The 23,799-nt window shown below is 42.0% G+C and overlaps 1 protein-coding gene across 25 annotated transcripts in view; it reads right to left on the reverse strand.

Annotated features, from left to right (window-relative positions):
• Positions 1–23,799, reverse strand: part of Kiaa1217 (KIAA1217 ortholog) — a 417,228-nt gene that overhangs the window by 41,920 nt on the left and 351,509 nt on the right. For 18 of the 25 annotated variants that reach the window (XM_040277708.2, XM_040277696.2, XM_040277697.2 and 15 more), the window contains 3 exons: positions 22,645–23,477; positions 5,479–5,583; positions 4,910–4,959 (listed from right to left, as the gene is read on the reverse strand). In XM_040277708.2, the coding sequence (XP_040133642.1) occupies positions 4,910–4,959; positions 5,479–5,583; positions 22,645–23,477 (988 nt within the window). The remainder of the gene's footprint in view (positions 1–4,909; positions 4,960–5,478; positions 5,584–22,644; positions 23,478–23,799) is intronic. The other 7 variants (XM_040277700.2, XM_078023312.1, XM_078023313.1 and 4 more) reach the window with 1 other exon arrangement.

The following is a 23,799-nucleotide window of genomic DNA, read 5'->3' on the forward strand; positions in this document are numbered from 1 at the left end:
GGGTGGGGCCCTGGGTTCCATCCCCAGAACCGAGGGGGCATAGGGCAGAGCTGGGGAACTCTTCCTAAGTTATTTTATAGTTGCCATAAACTTTTGTTTTTCGAGTTCAACTTAAATAATCCACATATATTTCGTAAGACCATCAGGGAAGGGCCCGATTTGGCCAAGTTTGTTTGTAAAAGGACTTGAAAAGAATCCAAGTAGTGAAGTTTAAGGAATGGGAACAAAAAGAAGGGACTGCCTCCTTTTTCAGGCAACTGTTTGGAACAGGCCTCCAGAGTGGATGAGTCACTAACTTATACACATGCACATACATATGCACACACATGAACACATGCACACACAAACATCTGTTCAAAAGCTTTGTAATGGGCCAGGCTGGCCTTGCTGGACAGAACCCTATTATACAACCCAGAGTGGTTGGTTACCTAGCAGAGGTCTGGCTTTCCATTCTGGCTTAGCAACCAATGGGCCCCTTCTTTCCCCAGCACACACCACCCTGCAAAGCCTCAGTGGAGCTGATGCCGTGGGCTAAAAAGCTGGCCTGCTATGAGTCAGGGAGTGCTGGCCACTGTGCTCTGACTAGCTTGGCCTCTACAACACTAGTGGAGAGTGGACAGCATACAGGTTCATCATACTTAAGAGACTGTCCAAAGAGAGCAGGTCTCTTCCTTGCCTCTCTAAGGGCCACTTGGGGGAAATCAGGAGAGCAGATTAGAGGCATCTTAAAAGATTTACAAAGGAACCCCAGCACACCAGAAAGCAAGCTTTTATGAGCCTACATAGTCACTCTTATCAGGATGTCCCCTTCCTCTACCCCAAAATGAAAACTGCCCTCAAAATGAGCAATATGTGCTATCTCTGCAATTGTTCAAAAGCCTGTTCTCCACTGTGAAGGGACGAAGTAAAACAACATCCAATAACATTCCCAATGACAGCAGCATGTCAGAATTGATGTTTTCCAAGGTCAATTATTCTATGGGGGATCACAGTCAGGCGGAAGTCGTCCTCTTGGGAATCAGCCACATTACTTTTATCATCATTTCCTATGTGGAGGCCTAAGCGCACGTGCATGCACATGCCAACAACCCTACCCCCCACAAAATAATATTATGTGTTCAATGAATGGCACCATTGAAGTGTTTCTCCAACAAAAATAACACTTTGCTAACTAACTATTACCTCCTGTTTGGTAAGAGGAACCGTTCTGCTAATTCTTCAGCCAGGTGAGGGCTCACCTTCCTTCAACATTCCTCTCGGTCTCTCTAAACATTCTGAGGGCACCACTGCACCTCACCAATCTTTAACTGTTAGAGAAAAGAGGTCGAGTCTACATGCTATCTATCTGTGAGAGCTAAATGCTGAGAAGTGGCATTCACAGTCAAATGGTCTTTACAGAATCTATCCCCTCCTTTATTTTGAGGTGCTGAGGATTAAACCCTGGTCCTCACACATGCTATACAACAGCTGTTCCTCTGAGCTGCATCCCCAGTCCCACACTCATTTTTTGAGATACCTATGTCTTCTTCTAAAGCCTCTTAGCTCACCCCATTTGGTTTCTACTCCATCATTCATGGAAATGGCTGTTTGTAAGGTGATCAGTGTTTTCCTAGTTGTCAGTCCAGTGGATGTGCTCCAGGGCTGACATGACTTCATTGCAATGTGACACTGAGCTTTGTCAGTCATTTTTCTACAGTTACTTTGAACTTTTCCTCTCCCTTGCCCTCCTCTTCTGCTCCTTCTTGGTCAATCTCTTTCCTAATTCCTTTCTCTGCCAACCCTTGAAATCCTGGCAGGTACTGTCCTGGGCCTGCTTGTCTTCTCACTGGATGTGCTTTCTAGAGAGATATTTCCACCTCCATCATCTGCCCAGTTATCTCATGTCCTTATCACCAGCATACAAATATCTTCAGCTTCATATACCAATTGCTTCAAGTCACTACTGGACTTTCCCACGAGTAGGTTAAATTGATTATTTCCACTCATCTTCTGTTTCTACAGACCTAATTGTAGCCAGGAGTACTAAATCCACTCAATTATTTAAGTCACAACCTGAGAATCATTCTCAGTATCCACTTTAGAGTCTGATCTTGAGCAAGTAACTGAATCTGATGGATTCTGATTCCTTATCTGTAAAATGGGCTTAAGAGTTATTGTGTAGGCTAACGGAGTGACACACTTAACTGCTAGTCTGGCACAGGGGAAGTCCTTGCACTGTTAGATGTATTATTCCTCTGGGCAGAGGGCAGAGAGGGACTCTGTCAGCTCTCCTCTCCTCACCTAGAGTCTCAGAAGGTATAGAGGCCAGAGGTGGCAGGAGTGCCTGGCTGAGATCTATAGGTAAATGCACCAAAGTCTCAATTCAGGATGGAAATGATCTGCTGGTTGGATACCATCAGCAGGTCCCCACTTAGATTAGACTCATGAGACCTGGGATTCTGCACCCCACCCCAAGGCCCATACATGGGTATTCATATTCTGTCCCTCTCAGGCCTGGTTTAGTGAGAGTCAACATAGGGTAGTCCTTAGGATTGTATTATTTTCTGAGTACTTAACCTGCTCTTGGGAATTTCTTTTTGTCAGTTACATCTTAATTTGAATCTTATAAAGTACACATTTGACATGAATTTATTGTAATAGAATGAACATGGATTGGGGTTTGGCAAGACAGGCTGTCATTCTTTTTAGCTGTGTGACTTTGAGTAATTTGAACTCTGAGCGTCACTCCTTTTACATAAAATATGGACAGAAACACTTCCTTATAGGTTTATGTGTGTTAAGTGATATAATGCACAGTATAACACGTCCTATGCCTTGGAAATGGGAGGTTCCTTCTGATCTCATATCGACAGTAAACTACATACTCCTAAGGTAACCAGGAAAGTCTGGTTTTCCTCCCTTTTGGTCAGATGAGTTCCCCGACTTCTATATAATTTTGTTTGTCTACAGAACAGGGATAATACTTCCTAGGATTCTGGAAGCATTCATGTATTTTGTGCACTGTATAGAGCTGCTATGGCAACTACACCCCTGTGGACAGGATCTTGCTACATGAGAATGAGAAAGACCAAACTCAGCAGAGACGTGGAGAGCAAGAGCACACCTCCATTGCCAATGGCACTAAATCGGTTCAGCCTTTAGAAAGAGAAAGCCAGCAGCATGTCGCCAGGGCTACTAAACTGCTTGTCCCTTTGGACGTATTGATTCCAATTTGGGGAAAATATCCAAGGATATTAAGACTTTCTCCTTCCCCCATGCTCAAAAGAGACATTTACAAAATTTTTCAAATCAAAACAACAAAAACAGCTTGTATATCTTTTAAGGGACTAGGGTATCTTTAAATAAAACAATGGGATAAAACGACAGGTATGTGAACTAGGTTGAAAGGTGTCACGTGTGTGGATAATGTGTTCAGTTTCCTTATTGGAAACACAGAAATACAATTGCTCCTCATCCTGGAGGCTGTAGTCAGGAGTTAATGGGTTGATGCATGAAAAAAAAAAAAAAAAAAACCCCAGAATAGTGTATGACACATAGAAAGCACTTACTAAATGTTTCCTGTTATTATTCCACAAAAGGGGGAAGGAATAGAAGGAGAATACAAACCAGCATGTGCATATTGATCAGAACAATGGTATCAGACACTAATCATTTCTAATAAGGATCCCAAAGGGAGGGAAGGTTTTAGTATTGGGTAGTTTCCTCCCTCCACCCCCCCGGTTCATAATAAATAAGAAACTAAATGAACGAATAACTATCTCCAAGAGAAACTGGCAATTGCTCTGAAAACAAGTTTTAGCAATTTCCATGAAATAATTCTCTGGCTTTGGCCAAGGCCACTGATTGATTTCTAAGCAAAATGCTGGAAAAGCAGGCCTGCTCACTTTAGAGCTCAACTGTGCTCAGCCAGCGTGAACCAGGGCCAGCAGAGGATTAAACTTAAGTCCCAAATTCTGTCCACTCTACTCTACTGCACAAAACAAGTAGATGTGGTTTCCCCAAATAAGGGGTTTGACCCAACTTGACATATGTTTCTGGGTAATTTAGCATCTGAACACATTTCTGCTAATGATTTCCATTCTAACTTGAAGGAGGTGTGTGGGGGGAGGCTATATCTTCTTGACAGAGCCCTGCCTGGGGAATGCAGGGGGAGGCTGTCATTGCATATCTTTGGACACTAGGAAACTCCTCTAGTGAAGGCAACGGTCCTCTTCTTGGAGAAGGCTGGCATTTAAAAAGCAGAGCCGGGTCCAGATGCACCTTCTTCTCTCACCTGGTCCACTGGCTGCTCCCTACTGGTTCTCGCCCTTCTCACCTATTCTCACGCTGCAGCTGGGCTGATGTGTTTACCCGGTTTCCAATCTTCCAGTGGCTTCACTTTCCAGTTAGGATAACATCTTGAGTTCCCTCCATCTGGATGGTTCCTGCCTGTGTTCACCTCCCTCAATCCTGGCCATCCTTTGTACTTCACTTTGTCACTTTCTCAAGGGGATGCTCTTGGTAAGGGCTAGCCCTGTGGGTTAAACATTTATCTTGTCCTTCTTGAAACTCAACACACATAAAATTACTTGTCCTCTTCTCAGTTTTCCCACAGGAGTCCAGGCAGCCCTGTGTCTGATGCCCACCATCCTTGTCCAGTGCTAGGCACACTAGTGTGTCTTGGGTGTGTGGTCATATAAATGAATTAATGTAGCAGCAAGTGAATGAATGAATGAATGAATGAATAAAGATGACAACTTTTCATCCCCTGAATCAATGACTCACTCTGCTTTTTCAGCACTAGCGGGAAGCTGTAGTGTAGGGAATTATCCCAAAAGCCTTCCAAAGCACAAAAACTGGGTGACTTTGGGAAAGGTTAACTAGCTCTGAAGCCAGCAGGCTCCCAGACCTCCCAAGAACATTTACTTACCTGCACTTTCTGTGTGGTTCCTGTTGGCTGTCGTTTTCATCATTTTCTCGCTGAATGAAAGAAATAGAGAGTCAGCTACGTACTTTCCAAAATGCCCTTATTTTTCGGTACCTTCCAATCATGATTCTAAGCAATTAGCCGTGATGAGATTAAGCAATGAGGGTATTTTGGCATCAGCACCATGACTAGCTTGGATGGAAAAGGCTTCCCGGGTGTGCATCTGATACTGTGAAATGTAGCCAGGCACACTCGTGACTTTCAGATGGTGGCAGACGTGGACACGCGTGGATGGCGGTTGCGGGCACTGCGCAAGGAGTGGTCCATGAAGCCACATGCACTGGGAAGCCCATTTACCCTTCTTGGGCCAAAGTTAACCTTCGTCCAAGAATTATCAGAACAAAAACAAAAACAAAACAAAACAAATATAAAAATCATGATTCATAGAGACTCCAATATTTTAGCCTTGAAATGATTATGAGGAAAGGAATTTGAATGAATGAATGATTTTAATGATTAAAGAGAAACAGATTGAATTTAACTCTTTAATTGGATAGCTGGTTTCTTTTTACCTAGATGCATCTTTGCTACTACTTGTAATGGGCCCTTTAAAAAGTGCAGACTGAACAAGGCCAGTTAAACTGGCAATCTGCTTCTCCATGGCTTGCATCCTCTCTCTGTAAAACAAGAGAATTGTTTGTTAAAGCTCTTATTGACTTTCAGACTGTTTTTTCTAGGTGAATGATCCACCAGAGGGTTATAAAAGGTACCACCTAGAAGCCGCCAAAGTTCACCCCAACCTGGCTCAGAAACCGGAAGTGCCTGCAAGTCCTTGGCTGAGATCGATTGGATGATCAGAGTTGTAAGACAGTGACCTCAATTAAAAAGACACTGTGCAGACTAGCAGAGGCCTCCCGGAAAACTGGAAGGAAGGGAGGAATCGCCCTCAAATTCTTTGGTTGGCACAGGATGTGTTTTTGAGTCTTTCTGCCCTGCTTCATTATTTGACCTTACACAAAACGGCTCCTCTCTGGACCAGGGAGACCCTAGGCCAGGTACTGCACAGTCACACACAGTTGTAATCTGTTCTTCTCTGCTGGGAGACTGCAGGATGGTTTTGGTGTGAATGATGGAGATGTTTGGCTGTGTGTGTATTTACACTTCTTTTATAGCCCAAGGGCAACACAAGCAAATGTCTCTTATTAAGACCATGGAAAATATGATTGAAATCAGTGTATTTTTGGGAAAAGATGATGCTCAATCTAATGTTGTAGAAATTTTAGCCTAGAGGCTTTTTTTATAGGATCAGGCAGGAAAATGAACATCCCTAACAACTTGATAACTCAAGGCGTCGATAAAAAACTCCCTTTGTTATTGACTCAGGGCAGATACCGTACCTCTCTGTCTTCAAGGTTCACAAAAGTCGTGTCAGACATTTCAAACAGGTTCACATTTCCGGACCTCAAATGTTTCACAGAACTGTTACATTATTTTGTACACATTATAAAAACAACTGTCTATATGAGGAGAGCATCAAATGTCACCTCCTGTGAATTCACTTATGCATACCTCGTAGTTAAAACAGGAAGAGAGGGAGAATGGCTTAAATAGTGTGGGTATCTCACCATCATTCCCCATGAGCAGGTGTCCTATGTGAGCTTGGGATAAGTGGCCACTGTGGGTCTCAGTTCCTGGTCCTCTAATATGAACCTCAGTGATTCCTATGTTACAAACAGCACAGGCACACACGATGACTCTCAAATAGAGTCCAGTGACTTTATCTGGTACTCAATGGTACAAGTCATAGTGATCTATTCTTCCATGAAGTTGAGCTCATTGAGAGATGATATATGCATGTCCTGAATTTTATGGCAATTGAACATTTTCAAGCACAGGAGAAATGAGTTGGGCCTTGGAATGTGACCTATCATGCCAGGTGAAATTTCAGTTTTGCAATTCCAAGCCTCTGACTTCAGAAGTCCATACATTTTCTTTAGTTTAAAATGGTTGGTTTGTCACAACACTGAATTTTTCAGACATAAGCTAGGCAGTAAGGGTAGTTAGTTAATGGCTGTAGACCCCAAAAAGAAAAAAATAATTAAGTATTGATAGTATTATTTCTCGGTTCTAATGGAGCAGAAAGAAATCTCCAATGGTGAACGTGGACACACATCTCTATGGAGTGACTTAGCAAATGTCTCCAGGTGCACCTGAGGGTGCTGTAGAGCATTTTCAGATACACCTCTTTCCCATAAAGTAGTTAATGTGTCAAAAGAGAAAGATTAGTAAGAAATCCAAATAAGGAAAGCAGTTTTAGTAAAAACCAAATGGAAATCCCAAGTTTATCAAACCAAATCACACAGTGACATCTCAGAAACATTGGGGTGACGGTGATGGTGCTGGAGATACAGACCCACAAACTCTTGGGAAATTAATGACTTTCTTGGGAAAGTGCTCAGTACCAGGTGAATGTCTTCCATTGCCATTAATTGTCCCACAGGGGCTGCCTCTGTCCCCTGAAGTGCTTGAAGCCAAATTTATGACCCTAAGACAGGGGTTCCCTTCAGAATTACAGGTTTAGTCATCTTATTTAATCTCAGGCAAATGCAAAGAACATATCTTTTCTGTTTTTTTTTTTTTAAGTGGCATGGCTATTTTAGATTCTAGATGGCTGTGGTTAAGAAGTACAACTGGGGTGTGAGATAGTGAGGCATGGTGACAGCCCAAGTATGCAAAGAAGACAGCAATATTAAGAAATGAAAAAAAAAAGTAAGTCTACAGCTGTATAGGATAAAGAAGAATCTGCTAGGAGGGAAGTGGTAGAAGGGAATGCTGGGATTCCAACGCTGTTCCTGGGCACAATGCTGATTAGGGTTAAACCAGTGTTCTTGAAAGTACTCTGCACTGACCGATTACACCACTGGAGCTATGAGGGGTTCCTTCTGGTCCCTCTCTGATCAACAGAGGCTTTCATTACCTTACCCAAGAAAGAAGAGCAGGAAAAAAAGGAAAATAATGAAACAAGCGAACAACAACAACAACAAAATGCCCCCAAACATAGCACCAGAATGATTCTGGATAAATAACATTGATCTTTAACTGGTTTATCATGATGGTTAGAAATCTAGAAGGTCACAGCACAGCCCAAGTCATCTCCACCCAGGAGTCTGCAGGGGGAACAGGTATTTTCCCCAGCTCTGTGGGTACCTGGATTCTCTCCTGGGCTTTCCCCAGATAAAGGTTTTAGGACGTGGAAAGAGACAATTCCCCAATCACATCTCATTCCCTTATCTTTCAGGACATAGTTGTAGGACTTCCTACAAACATATCTTTTCTGTTTTTTAAGTGGCATGGCATTGTTAGATTCTAGATGGCTGTGGTTAAGAAGTGGTTAAGAAGTGAGATGAGCTGCTCAGGAACCAAAGCCCTGTGTCCAGTGGGCATCCAGGTGCTCTGTGCTCCTTCTAGTATTGGGAGTTAGTGCATGAACCCTCCCTTGGTGGCCTCTTCCAGGCAGCGTCCCCTGCAGGGCCACCAGGAAGGACATAATAATGTAACAGAGACATGGAGTCAGATGACTGACGTCCTCCTCAGAGGGTTCAGATGCTTGGGCCAGGCAGCAGATGGGGAGCGCATCTCTCCCTTTGCCCAGAAAACAGGAGGGTCTGAGGACAGCGCGGCTGGCAACGCATGGCAGCGTCTGTCTCAGCCAAAACCACCCTACGAAAATACAATTCTTTTGACACATGGTAATGAGAAAAGTTTCCCCCTCTTAGTTAATCATCAAAGAGTTTCTGGTTTCAGGATTCATTTGAGGGAGATTATCTGATTTATAAATTCATAAATAAGATTGTCTTTCCATTTCATGGTTGGTAATCTGGAAACAATTTTATGGTTTAACTAAATTACAGCAACTGGAAACTGACGCAGCCTTCTCCCATGATGAAATGCTATGAAGTATGTTTTAATGTAAAAGGGGAAAAAATAGAAGGGAAATGCGCTGGAAGAAGAGAAATTAAGCACAACCCTGTCATTTTACTGCCGTGGCAATTTTGCATGATAATCATCAGAATATTAAAGATGCTTGGGCTAATTCTTGCCAACATCACTGGCTTTACGGTATTACAGAACCGGTGTAATTACTGTTGAAAAGATGGTTTCAAAAATGATTTCATAAACCATTTTACATCACTCCATAAACCATATTTATGTGATTAGTAGGTATGGTTAACTAGTTATTTCGTGTCATAAGTCAGCTTGGCTGAATGAATCTTCTGAAGGTCCAAACATAATAAGAATAAAAAATTTCAAGTCAAATTCAGGGAAAGTGCTGGTGCTGCTTTCACTAGCTACTGCTTTTTTTTTTTTTTTTTGGTGCTGGGGATGGAACCTAGAGCCTTGGAAATGCTAAGCAAGTGCTCTACTACTGAGCTACATCCCCAGCCCTTTTTAATTCTTACTTTGAGACAGGGTCTCACTAAGTTGCCCAGGCTGGTTTTGAACTTGGGATCCTTCTGCCTCAGCCTCCCAAGTGGCTGGGATTACAGGTGTGTGCCACTGAACCCGGATTCAGCTACTGCTTTATCCAGGTTTCCTATAAGCCTGTCTGACATCTGACCCACACTGCTTGGGGTCAGGGGTGGCTCTGGGTCTTCAGAGTGCAGGGTAAGAACTGGGTAAATATTTTTGGCCAGCGACGCCATTTATAGAACTTTAGATTCAAAATTTCACCTTCACCAGTTTTTGAGTAGGGCTGTGTCTTTGTACTGACCTAGGCCTCATTAAGCCTGAATTAGGTACTTATCCTTGTATAACTAAGCAAATTATTGGCTATTAAGAAATAGGTCAATGTTGTAACAAGTATGAGGCTGGCAATTCTCCTACAGCGAATCCCACAGGATATGATTTTAAATATCCAAAGGAGATACAGGGGAGTTGGCTGGGCCCAGCCAGCCGAGTTGATGAGATTAGCTCTCAGTCAGATGCAATAGCCTTCCTAACCAGTTACTTATTTTGAAAACCAGTGACACAGGAGAGTCAAGAAGAACTCCAGTAACCAAGAATGGCCTTCTAAGAGTATTTCCTAGAAGGTCTGCCAATTCACTTCTAATTCTAATATTTTGTGAATTTTTCTTCTTTATGCTCATGATCCTTCATCTCTCCAGAAAGTGATGAATGGTCATTGAGACTGCCAGCAGGTATTGTCCAACACCTGGTACGTGCTGGGTGCTGTGCTTCTGCCATAAACAGCGGAGAACAAAGCACCATCAATCCCCGGCAGCACACTCTTCTTACGATATCAATTTTTGAGAAATCTAATTCCACTGCAACCTTCCAGTCCTGGCAGTGCAAAAGGCATTCTCTAGAACTGAAGAGTGGACAGGCTTAAAGCTGGACTATGCCCTAACTTGTTCAAGCTCTACTTCTGTGGTACGAGGGGAAAAAAACCTCAGAGTAAAGGCATTGTTTTCAGATGAGACCAACAAAACACTGGAATCCAGATGATCTGAATTGATGGGAAATCCTCACAAATATAGGACTGGGAGCAGCGAACTTTCTATTTCTGTCAAAAGTCAATCTACTGGTTTAAAAAAGAGAGAGAGAAAGAAAGAATAGGAAAAAATAAAAAAAAAAAGAAGCAAACCTATGTAACTAAAGATGTTGTTCTAAAACTTCCCAATAAAATTAACTTATCATTGAAACATCTGGATTTATTGAGGGGATGTTTGTGGTTGAACTCTGTCCCCTGTCCCCACCTTCTGTTCATGGAGTGAGCAGGAGGACTGGGTATATTCTGTATTCCTTGTCGTGACTTCAGTCCACCTCTATGTGTCCCCTGCTTCTCCTTTTGGATTTACACATCTATAAGCTGGCTTCCAGAAACTGAGAAATTCATTTCCACATCTTTGGATGATTCCAACCTAGGAAGCTGTCCTCCTATCTGACACAGCAGGCCCCCCTCCTCAGTGTTGCTCCCCTCCCAATAGCAGCACAGCCTGGTGACCGAGCCTTTGACACAAAGGCCTTTGAGGGACATTCCATATCTAAATTATAGCACCTGGCATGGGCCTCACACTCCCTCACCACCAGCCTCTCTTGCTTCTAGGCTTGCTCCCAGCATCCCTGATTCCAGACTCCACTGGCTTTGCCTTCTGACCATTTGGGAATGAAAATAGATTAAAAAAAAAAATCCCTCTATCCCTTCTGTTTCTTCCTACCTCATTTCCTTTGGGTGAGGCTTTAAGGAGACAGAGTAGGGGAAATCCTCTTACTAGTCACCCCAGCTCACTATCTTTTGTAGCTTTAATATCTATACAGACAATGCTTTTAGAGGTTTGGCATTTCGGATTTTTAAACTCTTCTTTACAGCCTTACTCTGACCTTGAATTCTAACTCAGGATGGTTTTACTGTCTATATCTGAAACTCCCAAATCTCTACTAAGTAAAGCAACATTTTGTTGTCTTCAGTTCCCTCATTTATACAAACTAGCCCTTTACCTGCATCCTAGCCCTACTTTCTCTCCATCAGCCATCAATGTTATTTTTTGGACAGTCCCTGTTAATTTCTCTGGCTCCTTATTTAGTGTGTTAGTCAGGTTTATGATACTGATACAAAATACCTGAGATAAACAAATTAAAAAGAGGAAAGGTTTTTTTTGGCTCACAGTTTCAAGAGGTTTCAGTCCAGGGTCACTTGGCCCTGTTGCTTTGGGCCTGTGGTAGCATAGCTTATCCTGGTGGGAGCACATGATGCAGGAGGTCTGTTAATTTCATGGCAGTCAGGAAATAAAGAGGGAGACAGGAAGGGGCCAGGGTTCCAATATCCTGTTCAAGGGCATTCCCCCAATGACCTAACTTCCTTCCACTGGGTCCCTTCTATTTCTTCCCATACCATTTTCTTTGGTTATATTTCAAGGAAACAGAGAGGGACTTGTCTCACTGGGCAGACATGTTTTCCCAAGTCAGGAAAGAAACAGTGACCAAATCACCTGAAATGCTCTGATAATGCATGACTTATGATGCATGAAGACATGCATATTTAAGAAACCTGTTTTTTAAAAAAACCAAAATGGGTAAAAATGGAGCCCCATTTACATAGCTCTGGAGAGGAAAAAAGCTAGAACTATTCTTCCTTCATAAATGCATGGAGGCATTGAGATAATGAAGGCTCCCATGGGATGCATGTACTAGTAGTGGATAGTTTTGGACAGTTCACTTTCCTAGAGGCCTTGGGAAATGTTTGATTATCACCATCAACTTCAGTTCACCTCAACAATCACTTTGGGTATGGGCACAGGTGCTTGGGATCTATGATGCCAGAATCTTTTGTCCTTGTTCTAGGCTTCAGATGGCACTGCTTAGGTAGTCACAGGTGGCCACACTCTAACCAGGATTCTGTGGGCTTCCTATGTTCTCAACACTGTCAACAAAGTACTCCTGGATGATGGAGACAGAGCAGTCAACTGGGAAAGAGAAAATCCTCATAAGAGCTGACATGTGGCTGTGTCATGCAGCCACATCAATGTTTATAGCAGCTCGATTTACAATAGCCAAGCTATGGAACCAACCATGTGTTCTTCAACAGATGAATGGATAAAGAAAACATTACTCAGCCATCAAGAAAAATGAAGTTATGGCATTTGCCAGTAAATGAATGGAGCGGAAGAATATCATGCTAAGTGAAATAAGCCAGTTTCAAAAAAACAAAAAAAGGTCAAATGTTCTCTCTGACATATGGATGCGAACTCATAGCAAGAGAGGACGGGGAGGGGAAGAATTGAAATCCACTGGATTAGACAAAGGGGAATGAAGGGAAAGGAGAGGAAAAGGGAATAGGAAAGACAGTAGAATTAATTGGATATAACTTTCCTACCCTTGTATATTTGTACAAATGCAAAGTCCTGAAGTAGGAACATCCCGGACACATTCAAACCCAGGAAGCCGGTGTATGTGGGTGAAGTTTGTGACACAGAATATAGGAGGTTTGCTATAGTTTGGATCTTGAATGTCTCCCAAAGGCCCATGTATTGGAAGCTTGGTTCCTTGACTTATGGCACTATTGGGAGGTAGTGGGACCTTTAAGAGGTGGGGACTAATGGAAGAAAGTTAGGTTACTGGGGGTGTTCCCTAGAAGGGGATATTAGGATATCCATTCTCTCTCTTTGCTTCCAGGCCACCATGAAGTAAAGAAGCCTCCTGTACTACATTCCTGCCATGACATACTTTGCTGCCATAGACCCAAATCAACAGGGTCAAGTGTCCATGAACTGAAATCTCTGAAACTGAGTCAAAATAAACCTTTTCCATTATCAAGTTGCTTATCTCAGGTATTTTGTTACAGTAATGGAAAGCTGACTGACGTGAGGCTGAAGGTCTCAGCAAATAGAGAGCACAGGGTCTCAAAAGACTTTTTCTACCCCTTGTTTAAAGGATTAGGGATACACATTGCCTTTTGTCCACCACCCAGAGAAGATAATTTCTGAGATCCAATCTGACTTTGAATTCCAGAATTAAAAAATTTTCTTGTTGGAAAGAATTTGTTTGGGTGTCACACTTCTTCTCATTCTGGGTCTGTGATCTTCATAGAGCGGGGGTGGGGGGGTGGGGAGGCGGGAACCAAGGGTGTGGCAGGCCAGGAAAATAGGGCAAAGCTCAGTCACACCTAGGCCTAGCACTCCCGATATGCACAACTTCCGACACGCCAACAGGGTTCTTTCTAGCACAGCAAACATGCTCGGGAAATCCTCTAGGATAGCCTTTCATTTATTTCACAATTTACTTCTAATGGCTTCAAGTCAGGGACAAGGACACAATAGTCTCTCAGATCCAAATGAGATGACTTCATGGTTTTACATCAGTAAGGCTCTTATTTATAGAGAACTTTCTGATTCACAAAATGCTTTTGTACCTATGCTCGTTTAAATTGCACAGAACCCTTGAGAAATGCTAGTGGCCAATGCCCAAGTTACAGTGAAGATCTGAGGCTCAGAGAGGCAGGGATTTCTTTGAGAAACACAGTGAATTAGTTTCAGACCTCCATAGCCAGTGCTCTCCGCCCTTGGTTCAGATTTGAGTCCTGTGGTGACGTGCAGCCTGAGGTGAGGCACTTCTCTTCCTGTTGGCTCTCTCCTGGGTGACTACAGCCTCCACTCCCAGGGCATGCCTATACCCTGCTTCACGAAATCACTGATTTTGCATTTTTTTCTCTCTTCCTGGAGGGCAATCTTTAATATTCATGCTCTGGAAATGACATCTCATTTTTTTTTTTGAACAGGTACAAACTGGTAGGAATAGCTGTTCATTCATGTTATGGCTTATAATTTACCTTCAAATGAGAGATGGTGTTAGAAGCCACGGAGAGATGTCTCTTGGGTGGTCCTCAGGGGGCTGTGAGAATAAGCCCCTTCCCCACCCTCGCTTTTGATCTGTAAAATCTTAAGACTGGATGCCAAAGAAAAAAGACAGTGATGCTTAGAATAAAGAAGGAAGATATTTTGTATGTGTGGCCTCTGGTTTTTAAATTTTTATTTATTTTTGTTTTGTCTTAATTTCTTGTGCATGATGGTGGAGGTAGACAGGTACTATCTCTTCATGATGAAGAGAAAAGAACATCGAGACAGAATGATGGTGAAAGTAACTTACTGGAATAGCTCTGGTTGTTGCACCTTTGGGGTTTCTCTTCTGTTTGTCTGCTCTAAAGTCAGACATCAAGGTATTTGCTGATTTACAACTTGGCAAATACCTCAATACAAGAGTAGTGGGCAATATGGACTTTTTAAGACCCGCCATTTTTAAAAGTTAGAATTCATGCTTGGACTTGGCTGTATTTTTGAATCATGTCATTCATTGCAAATAAAGTCTAAATTTCAAATAAGGTCAAATATAATCTCCCCGATCTCCCCAGCTAATCACTACAGAGGGTAACATGTGGCCTGGCATTAGGAGAGCCTGGAATTAGGCACCTGCTGTGCCAATGGCTGCTCAGATGAGGCCCAACCCTGGGCTGGGTGGCAGCCATGTTGATTCTACACCAGGTTAATCTTGCCATCTTTTAAGGAGGCTAAATTGGCACCTTCACATTACTCTTCTCTTTGAAAAGGTTCTAGCTGGCAATGAAAGGGATGATCTGAAGCACACAGGCAACTCTGGTTTCGTTTGTGGTTTCAGGCTCAAGACCTCATGAATGTTCAGAGATGGAGAGGTGCATTTTAATTTGATCTAATTAAGGAAGATGATGGCTTTTCCTTTTGAGAAATTGGTTTAAAGTGGCACAGATCTTGCGGCAGTCATTCTCTGGTATGTTGGGCAGAATCTCCCAGGTGTAAGAGTGGTGCAGTCTTCATAAATCTGTCAGTTCTCAAGTATGTTTGTCAGACATCTGTGGCCCGAACTCAGCAAAGGAATGTCTAGCAGATATTACTTAACTGCGAAGTTATATTCCTGTGATGGAAGTAATAACTCTATTTATGGGTACTTACTTAATTTCTGAGACTGGCGAAAGCATATTGTAATGTCATTTTTATAGGTTCGGTAATGGTAGAAATATAAATTTTGAAGAAAGGCCAGTCCGCCTTCGCAAATGATATCTTTTCATTCCATCATGTTACGTGCCTTATATTCCAGACCATCTTAATATTCTCATGGAGGCTTCCAGACCAGAATAACTTTGGGAAAGTGCTCTTTTTTTTTTTTCTGAATTCTTAGCAATTACCGTCTGTATCACTACTTTGGAATTAATTATGTACAAGCAGCCCCCAAATTATGGCAGTCTTGTCATTGAAAAGTTTGCTTGTACTTTCATTGTTCAGAACTTGCAATAAGTGCTGGTTGGATTTCCAGCTGGCCACAGAAGCCTCTTTAACCTACAATGTATTATTAATTCTATTGTTGTTCTGCATCGTTTCCAAGGAAAACGTGTCCTAACTTCCCAGCTGGACTTTGCAATATTGGAAAAATATCTCCCCCCTGAAGCTCAAGCTTTTGGGAGATGTATTGGACTTGGCATGTCCTCCTCCTTCCTCCTGGCTTTGTTAGGAGACCCTGTCACTCTTGGGATGAGAAGAAGAGCATCCCAGGGTATCATCAACCCCCAAAGAAATGCCATGCATGAAATTCGACTGTTGTAGTTATTCCTCCAAAATGGGTATTCAGTAGGCATTCAGAGCCCAGAAGCTTCCTGCCCTTAACTGTAGCATAACTTATACATGTGTATTAAACTTGTTTTATGATCTTCTTCACAGTTTATAAATAAGAACCACGTCTAAGTTTCTTGGTTTCCAGAGAAGCATCCAAGTCCACAGCTAAACCCATAAGAACAGCTTAATAAACATTTACTGATCCATAATCAGAGTTTCCTGAAATAGCAATTCAGGAAAGAGCTGGGTCAGTCGGGTATTATCAGATACCCAAACAGGCAACCTAATAATTTCAGCCAAATCTGTTAGGGGTCTTTATCATCAGTCATATAGCTCAGAAGCAATCTTAAAAGGATGACTCACAGCTGGCTTGTCTTTTTGTCCCTGGACCCAAAGGGATGTACCACTCTAACAACTTTCCTGAAATGCACTTAAAAGTGCCTTTGATACTCTATTCTAATTTGGATCTTTAGGCACACTAATTCCATTCTCTGTTCAAATTAAATTTACTTTCTCACTACCCCTATGCGACAATTTTGTGTTTTTTGATATTATATTTAAAAATAGGCCTCCCTATCTCTTCAGGCAGTCCTCTGTCCTAGCCATCCCTGTGTATTGATCTCCTGTTAGTATTTAGTAGAGTGCTCAAAGTAGGAACTCTTGGGTTCTTGGTATATTTCATGTACCCTCTGAAGTAGTTACTATTATCATCTCCATTTGCAAATGAGCACATGAACACAATTCCATAAGTGGTCAAAGACATTGGGAAAAAGTATTGAAACTGGGATTTGAACCCATGCAGTCTGGCTTTGACATCTACTAGAAGTTACTGCTTCTCCATAAACGGTTGCTGAGAGATCAATTTACTTTACCAAGAAGTAAGTTATGGCAGAATTGAATTAATAATTGGTGTGATTCATGTCTTATGAATGTCATAATTTGCATGGCTTGAGCATCGGCAGTCTTTCTCTACTTCATTATGTTTTTTGAAAATTCCAATTTTTTTTTTTTTTTTTTTTTGAGAGCCGTGTTTCTTAACCAGGGGCATTTTACTCTGGTGGAAGGCATTTGACAATTTCTGGAGACATCTTTGACTGTCAAAGACTAGGGCAGGCTTGGAGCATATTTTGCTCCTGGTATCCAGGGGGTCAACCAAAGACCTCTAGGCCAAAGAGGCTGCTGCTCAGCACAGGTCACCCCTCCCCAGCCCCTACAACTCATCAGGCCTGAACTGTCAACAGCACAGAGTCTAAATAGCCCTACTTTAGAGCGATTCCAAGTTTAACTACTTAAGAGATCTCTAATGTGGCTCACTTTTGACTAAACCAAGGAGAGGGGTTAAAAAAAAAAAGCCATAATTCTTTTTGGGTCATTCAGACTGCTTTATAGCAGGATAAAGCATAGCTTAGAAAATCTTCAAAGGTCTGCCAATCACCATGGACATTTTTAAATGATAGAAACCCAAATTTAGACTTTCATCCAATCAACTGCTAAACCAAGGATCCATCCCACCTCTCAAAGCTACCATCACAACAACATTTAATCCTCATAAATGAGAAAGTGATATAAAATGATTAAAAACAGACACACACCGCCAATTAGCAGGCAGGTTTCCTTTTATACACACAGCTTTCCTTAGTCTTCCAAACGACCCAAAACAAGAGTTTTTGCTCGCTAAGTCTACACTGTTGCAAAAATCCTAACGAGTCTCATGAGGCTTTTCTTTCTCTAGACACAGGTGCCTAGGCAGGGCAAGGCTTTGCTCTTCAGTGAGCCTCTTTTCTAGTTTGTTGAATGTAGCTGCTCTAGGTAAAGAAGAGTATTAAAGTCTGATCTCAGCTCAAGTTTACTGAGTCTGACAAATCATATTTCATTTGGAGGAATCTGCTACCCACTTGGAAAGGGAGTTATTAGTCACTTTGCAATGAGCACTCTTGACTTTTGAGAGTTATTTCAATAAAAATATTTTACACTATATGATCCCAACTACAAACAGAAAATAGCAAAACACAAATGTCCTCAAATTTTGCAATTCTTAAGAGCTGTTTTATAAGCCCCGGGTAGAAAGCATGATGCTGCTTAATGAAGTGATTTCATAACCGGGGGAAGACAGCCTCACGCGCTGTCTGTCACATGATGTCTCTCTCTCAGCATCTCTCATGGTTTTTCAGATCCACTTTCCTCTTGAAGAACCAGGTGAAGGGTGTCACTCGGGTACAGCTACTTCAACACTCAAGGTTGTCTTATTTCTATAAGCTCAGACATGAGAACTGCTGTCCTGAAAGTCAAAAGTGGGTGTGATCTATTACAAAGTCCCTGGGCTCCTTGGAAGGAGAACCCCAACATCACATGTTATACCCTATACACTGCTTTTTCCAGATCTTCTAGATAGAATGGGTCATTAGCAGATGCTTCTTGAAGCACTTTAAAAAAAAAAAAAAGATGCCAAATTCATTAGAACAAGTCACAGGACTAAATATAAGAATCGAGATTATGCCATTTAGTCTTTAGCTCTTCATTTCCATGTCAACAGACCTGTTTTAAAATCGTGTTTCTTCAGACAGGCTACTGTTGAATGGCTCTTGGGTATGGATGTGAAAGAAAGAATTTTTCTCTCTGATTTCTGACGTCCTGCAGTTATTTGGGTTATTACATGGAAGTGCTCTTTGGAACAGTATTTGAATCCAGCAGCGCCCAAAAGAAAGCAGAGCTACAGATTTCTCAGTCTCCCTCCTGTGTTTTTTGTAGCTTCACATCTTAGATGTAAAATTTCACTTGAGAGTTTCATATAAAAAGCACTCTAAGATTTATTTGCTTTTTAATATTATGAAATTGCAACAGAAATTGGTTTGGCACTTTATACCCTGTACTCATGGAGTTTAAGGGGTTGAACACTCTTTAAAAATACTTACCCAGATTAAATATTTCTAAAATAACGTCATGGGATAAGCAAGACAATGTACTATAATTTTGTGCTGCAGTAATTGTTTCTGGTTTTCTTATTTTAATTTTTTTTTGACGTAGTACTCAGATGCATTTTTTTATAAAACAAAATCTATCAAGAATGTTCTCTTCCTTCTTTCCCCACTTCTGCATAATTGTGCTAATATATTAGCTAGGGCAGTTATGTTTTAAATGGCATGTATATATTTAGAAATATAATTATGCAAATTCTACCATGTTTATGATTGTGAATATCCTTTGGGAGCAGTTATTTAGCATCTAGTCCTGAAACAATTTTTCAAGGATTCTGGTTGAAATGCTCAGAATTCACTCCTGAATTCATTTCTTGCTGTGTGAAGGTGGGGGCTCATAGTTTTCAGTCCCAAGAAAGAATACTATATGGTGGTAAAAAGTACAGATTCTTGGACATTTTATGCCACTTACTGGCTTTGTGACCTTGGACAAGCTACTTAAGCTATCTGAGCCTCAGCTTCCTCATCTGTAAAGGAGGGGTGCTGCTAGTGGGTTCTCATGACAAGTACATCTCCTGATGTGTGCAAACTACTTACATAGGCTTGGCTCATAAAAAAGGTAAAATAAATGACAGCTGCTATCAATAGCTATAAAACACCCGGCAACCCTGCATTTCAGCCTAACCCTGCATTTCAGCCTAATCAACGAGCTGTTGAAGAGTTCACTGTCAGATTCAGAGGGGTAGCTACAGAGAAGGAAATGTGGCACAAATCCCATACTTTTCCGTTTGTCCCACCTTCTTATCTGTTCTGGAAGTAGTGGGGGGTGGGGTGGGGAGACTGAGAACAAAAGTTCTAGAGTTGAGTTCTTTTGAACAGAAAGTCACTGTTTACTCTTGGCACCTGCCTGCTGAGTTGGGGCAGAGGTTAGTCTTTTACTAACAGCAGCTGTTAATCTGTATGAGTGTCTGCATGTATGTCTGTACCTGTGTCTACGTGCTGTATATCTGTGTGTGTGTTCGTGTGTCTATTTGCATCTGTGTGGTGTATGTATCTGTGTGTAGGTCTGTGTATCTTTGTGGGTCTGCAGGTCTATATGGTGTATATATGTATCTGTGAGTGTATATCTATACATGTATATGTCTGTGGTGCATGAGTTATATGTGTATGTGTCTATATGTGTGTGTATGTGTGTCTGTGGGTATCTGTATGTTCCTCTGTGTATACATATGTGTTTGTGTATATAGGTGTGTCTACATATTATGTCCATGGGCTTGTATATGGGTGTGTTTATGTAAATGTGTGTGTCTGTATCGGGCTCTTAGAGAACAGTCTTGCACAAACACCCCAATTCTACCCTTTGGAGCTAAGTTCACTAACAGGTGAGGAGTCACCTAGCCAGATGTATGAGATAAAATTGTTCTGTGCCATTTCATATTTTGGGGAAGGGAAAATATGAAAATGTTAAATTAATTCATAACTATAATCATATGTAAGAACATGATGATAATCATGACAGAGCATTTTAGGTGAACATTAATCTTTTTTGGTCAATGTTTCTAATATTTTTTTGTTTTCGATGTATACTAATTTAGATTTTCTAAACAGGTTTTCTAACACATAAAACAGAACTACATAGAATCTTCTAAGATTTAGCAAAAAGGTCTCTGAGGCAGGCAAATCCTTTTTAAAAAGAGGGTGGAGGTTCTAAAAGAACGCAGATGGCACTGAAAGCTCATGTCCTTCCATGCTTTGGTCAGGGAGCTGCATAGGAAGACTCCTCAGGTCTGCAGAAGATTCTTGTTTGATTCCCTCCAATAACCAAATCCCTGACAAACACAGCTCAGCAAAGCCTTGCAGTTGTTTACATGTGGTAACTGCATGGATGACACCCCACTAGGCTCTGGGAAGGAGGCAAATACCACTTGTTGGCCAAAAATGTACCTAGAACCCAGGGGGTGGACACAGTTAACATGATCCCGGTGGGATAGGGCTTTTGATCTTCTGATACCCTCAAGGTGGGCAGTGTGGGGAGGTGTCAGCATGGTGGGATGAGATCCTGACTCAACATTATATCCAGAAAATGGATTCATTTTATTATTTTCTGGACTAAATTCTTGTGGCTTTAAATCCCCTCTTTTCAGTGATACACCATTTCTCAATCCACAACTCATAATCCACTGCAGGGGACACATCTGTTACCCTTTCTGCAAAGCACACAGCACAAGCTCCAAGCCCCATGACAGGTCCTGGTAGATTTCTCTCCAGCTGTGACACTGGTCTGTTCTAGCCAGCCACTGTGGACATTCATTCCACCCCCTTCGCCGCGTCTGTGATTATGGGAAGAGTCCCTATCTTTGATTCTCAGAATTTTCACTTCCTAAGAACTATGAAAAGGAGAGAATGAATATTATTTTCAAATCCTTAATTTTTCTTAGTTCTACCTAATCCAGCCAGTCACCACTGAGGTTTTTTTTTTAGCTGTGTGAGTTAGAATCTGTTGTCGTCTTAATGACCCCAAAATGTTCATGTTCATTCTTGTTCCATTCTCCTGAAATCTGTCTCTTGTGAGATTCCTTATGACTGAACAAATAAGGAGGGACAAGCTTTTCCTGATAAATTTTGCTAAAGGGGACAGGACTGTCTGATTTCTGTGTGAAAACATTGATGCAGACAGTTCACATTCCATTCACAAGTTTGGCCTTCTTTTTATAAGGTTATATAATAGTAAGTGATAATACCATTTTTTAGTGAGGAACAGTGGTTCTTAGAAGGTTCCGAATGACTGAATATCTGATTCTTATTTTTTACACACCTTGTGAATTCACATATGATGACAGATAAAATGCTTCACCTCTTTTGGCCTCAATTTCCTTGACTAGATTTTTATGAGTGTAATTATTATGTTGACTTCCTTCAACCCATTCAGGTTAGAGAAATTCCCTCTACCAAAATTTGCTTTTCTATTATTACTTTATAAATTTTGGAGGGGTTTCAAAACATGAGAGGAAGGTTCTGCACTGGTGAATCATACCAATATATGCATATAAAAAAGAAATTTAAATACCCAGAGTGCCTCATTCACGAGAAAAGTTTTGCTGATTTTAGCACCATTCCTGAGTGGATATTAAATCTAAACCATTCTCTGTTCATGCAGATTCACATTTTATCATCCTACAAGACAGGCAATGACACATTCTTTCCATTTCCCAAAACCAGATGAGAAAACAAAAATTGCATTCTAAAAGAAAAACAGAAATTGCCACTGCAAACAAACCCCTCACTTCTTATTTTCTGCAGCAGATCAATTACTATGATCTCTTGATCTATTTCTCTGAATAGTTTCTGCTAATCACAATTTTCTTCTACATGATTCAGATTTATACTAGTGATAATGCTGGCAAGACCATGGTCCAGAGACCTGCTGACTGATGGTCCTTGTGGGCACACCTATCCTCTTTACCATGGCTACTGTGTACCTCACAGGACCCCATTGATTTAGAAGTTCTCTGCAGAGAAGGCCAACCTTGGATGCTCCTCTGTGCCCTCAGTGGCACCCATAAAGCACAAGGCTGGAGCTTGGCACTTATTCTTTGGCATTTGTTCTCTGATTTCATTTCTGGAGAGCAGCCCGCCCTCAGCAACACATGAGCACAGACCACCCGTGGCTACCCTTCCCATGCCTTACCTGGTCTCTCTGTCTTTGGGGATTGTAGCAGTGCTGTAGGCAAAAACTTGCTTCTCAACTAGAGGAGGGCCAAGGTCCACAATGCCGGATAATCCTGGAGTGTTCCTGGGCTTTTCAAAATATACCAAGGTGCCTGGTTCCTTTTTAAAGGACTGACGACTTGGCGAGGCCCGGTCTGGCTGCATGGTGTGAGGGGGGCCGTGAGCATTATGATGAGCGTGCATGTCTATCATCCTCAGGTCACTGACTCGGTGAGGAGAGGCGGGGGGTGTTTTGGAGCCCAGAGTAGGCAAATGGCTATCTGGATACTTCCTTGGTTTCTGTCTGTACAGTGATTGCTCCATGTGCATTTCTGCTTGCATGGAGGGGTTACAATAAGCACTCGCTGACCGAATCGCTGTGCGGTGATATGCAATGATGTGATCAGGGACATCCAGGGGGTGCCCTCCATGCGATGAGGCTATGCTCATCCTTCCCTCATGATAGAGGTAAGGATCAGCATAGAAACCCTCATTTCTGTACATCGCGATGTTTTTGCTGCTCATATCTTCATCGGGCTTGACATCTCTTCTTTCTAAGATGGCGCTTGGGCTTGGTGAGATGGATCTGGAGACTGGCAGGCTGGAGAGTCTGTCCCGGGGGATGGTGGCATTGCCAGGAACAACCATGGGGCGAGTGCCCCCATAAGGAATTCTGGATGGGGAGGGAGGCATGGAATGAGGCACAGGAGTGGATGGTGGAGAATTGGGAATTGCATGGGGTGGATGAGCTGTGGATCCAGGTCGAGAGGCACCAGGGCCATCTCCTCTTGCATAAACAATTTCTCTCTGCATCTGAAAAAATAAATAAAGGAATTAGAAAGTCTACTTTGAGATTTGTGTTTTTAGAGAGGTCTGAGTATGATGCTGAGATGGGAGATTATCCAGGTGTTCTCGCTGCAATTGCAAAGGTCTATATGTGCAAGAGGGAAGCAGGAGACTGCAGGTCAGGGGTGAGCTGTGATGATGGAAGCAGAGTCAGAGATAGAAAGACTAGAAGGTGCTACACTGCTGACTTGAAGACAGAAGGAGGCATGAGCAAAAGAACATGCATAGCTTCCAGAAGCTGCAAAAGGTCAAGAAATGGATTGTCTCTTCAAAGAAAGGGTGGTCCTGC

Source organism: Ictidomys tridecemlineatus, chromosome 10 (assembly GCF_052094955.1).
Source record: "Ictidomys tridecemlineatus isolate mIctTri1 chromosome 10, mIctTri1.hap1, whole genome shotgun sequence".
NCBI lineage: Eukaryota > Metazoa > Chordata > Mammalia > Rodentia > Sciuridae > Ictidomys > Ictidomys tridecemlineatus.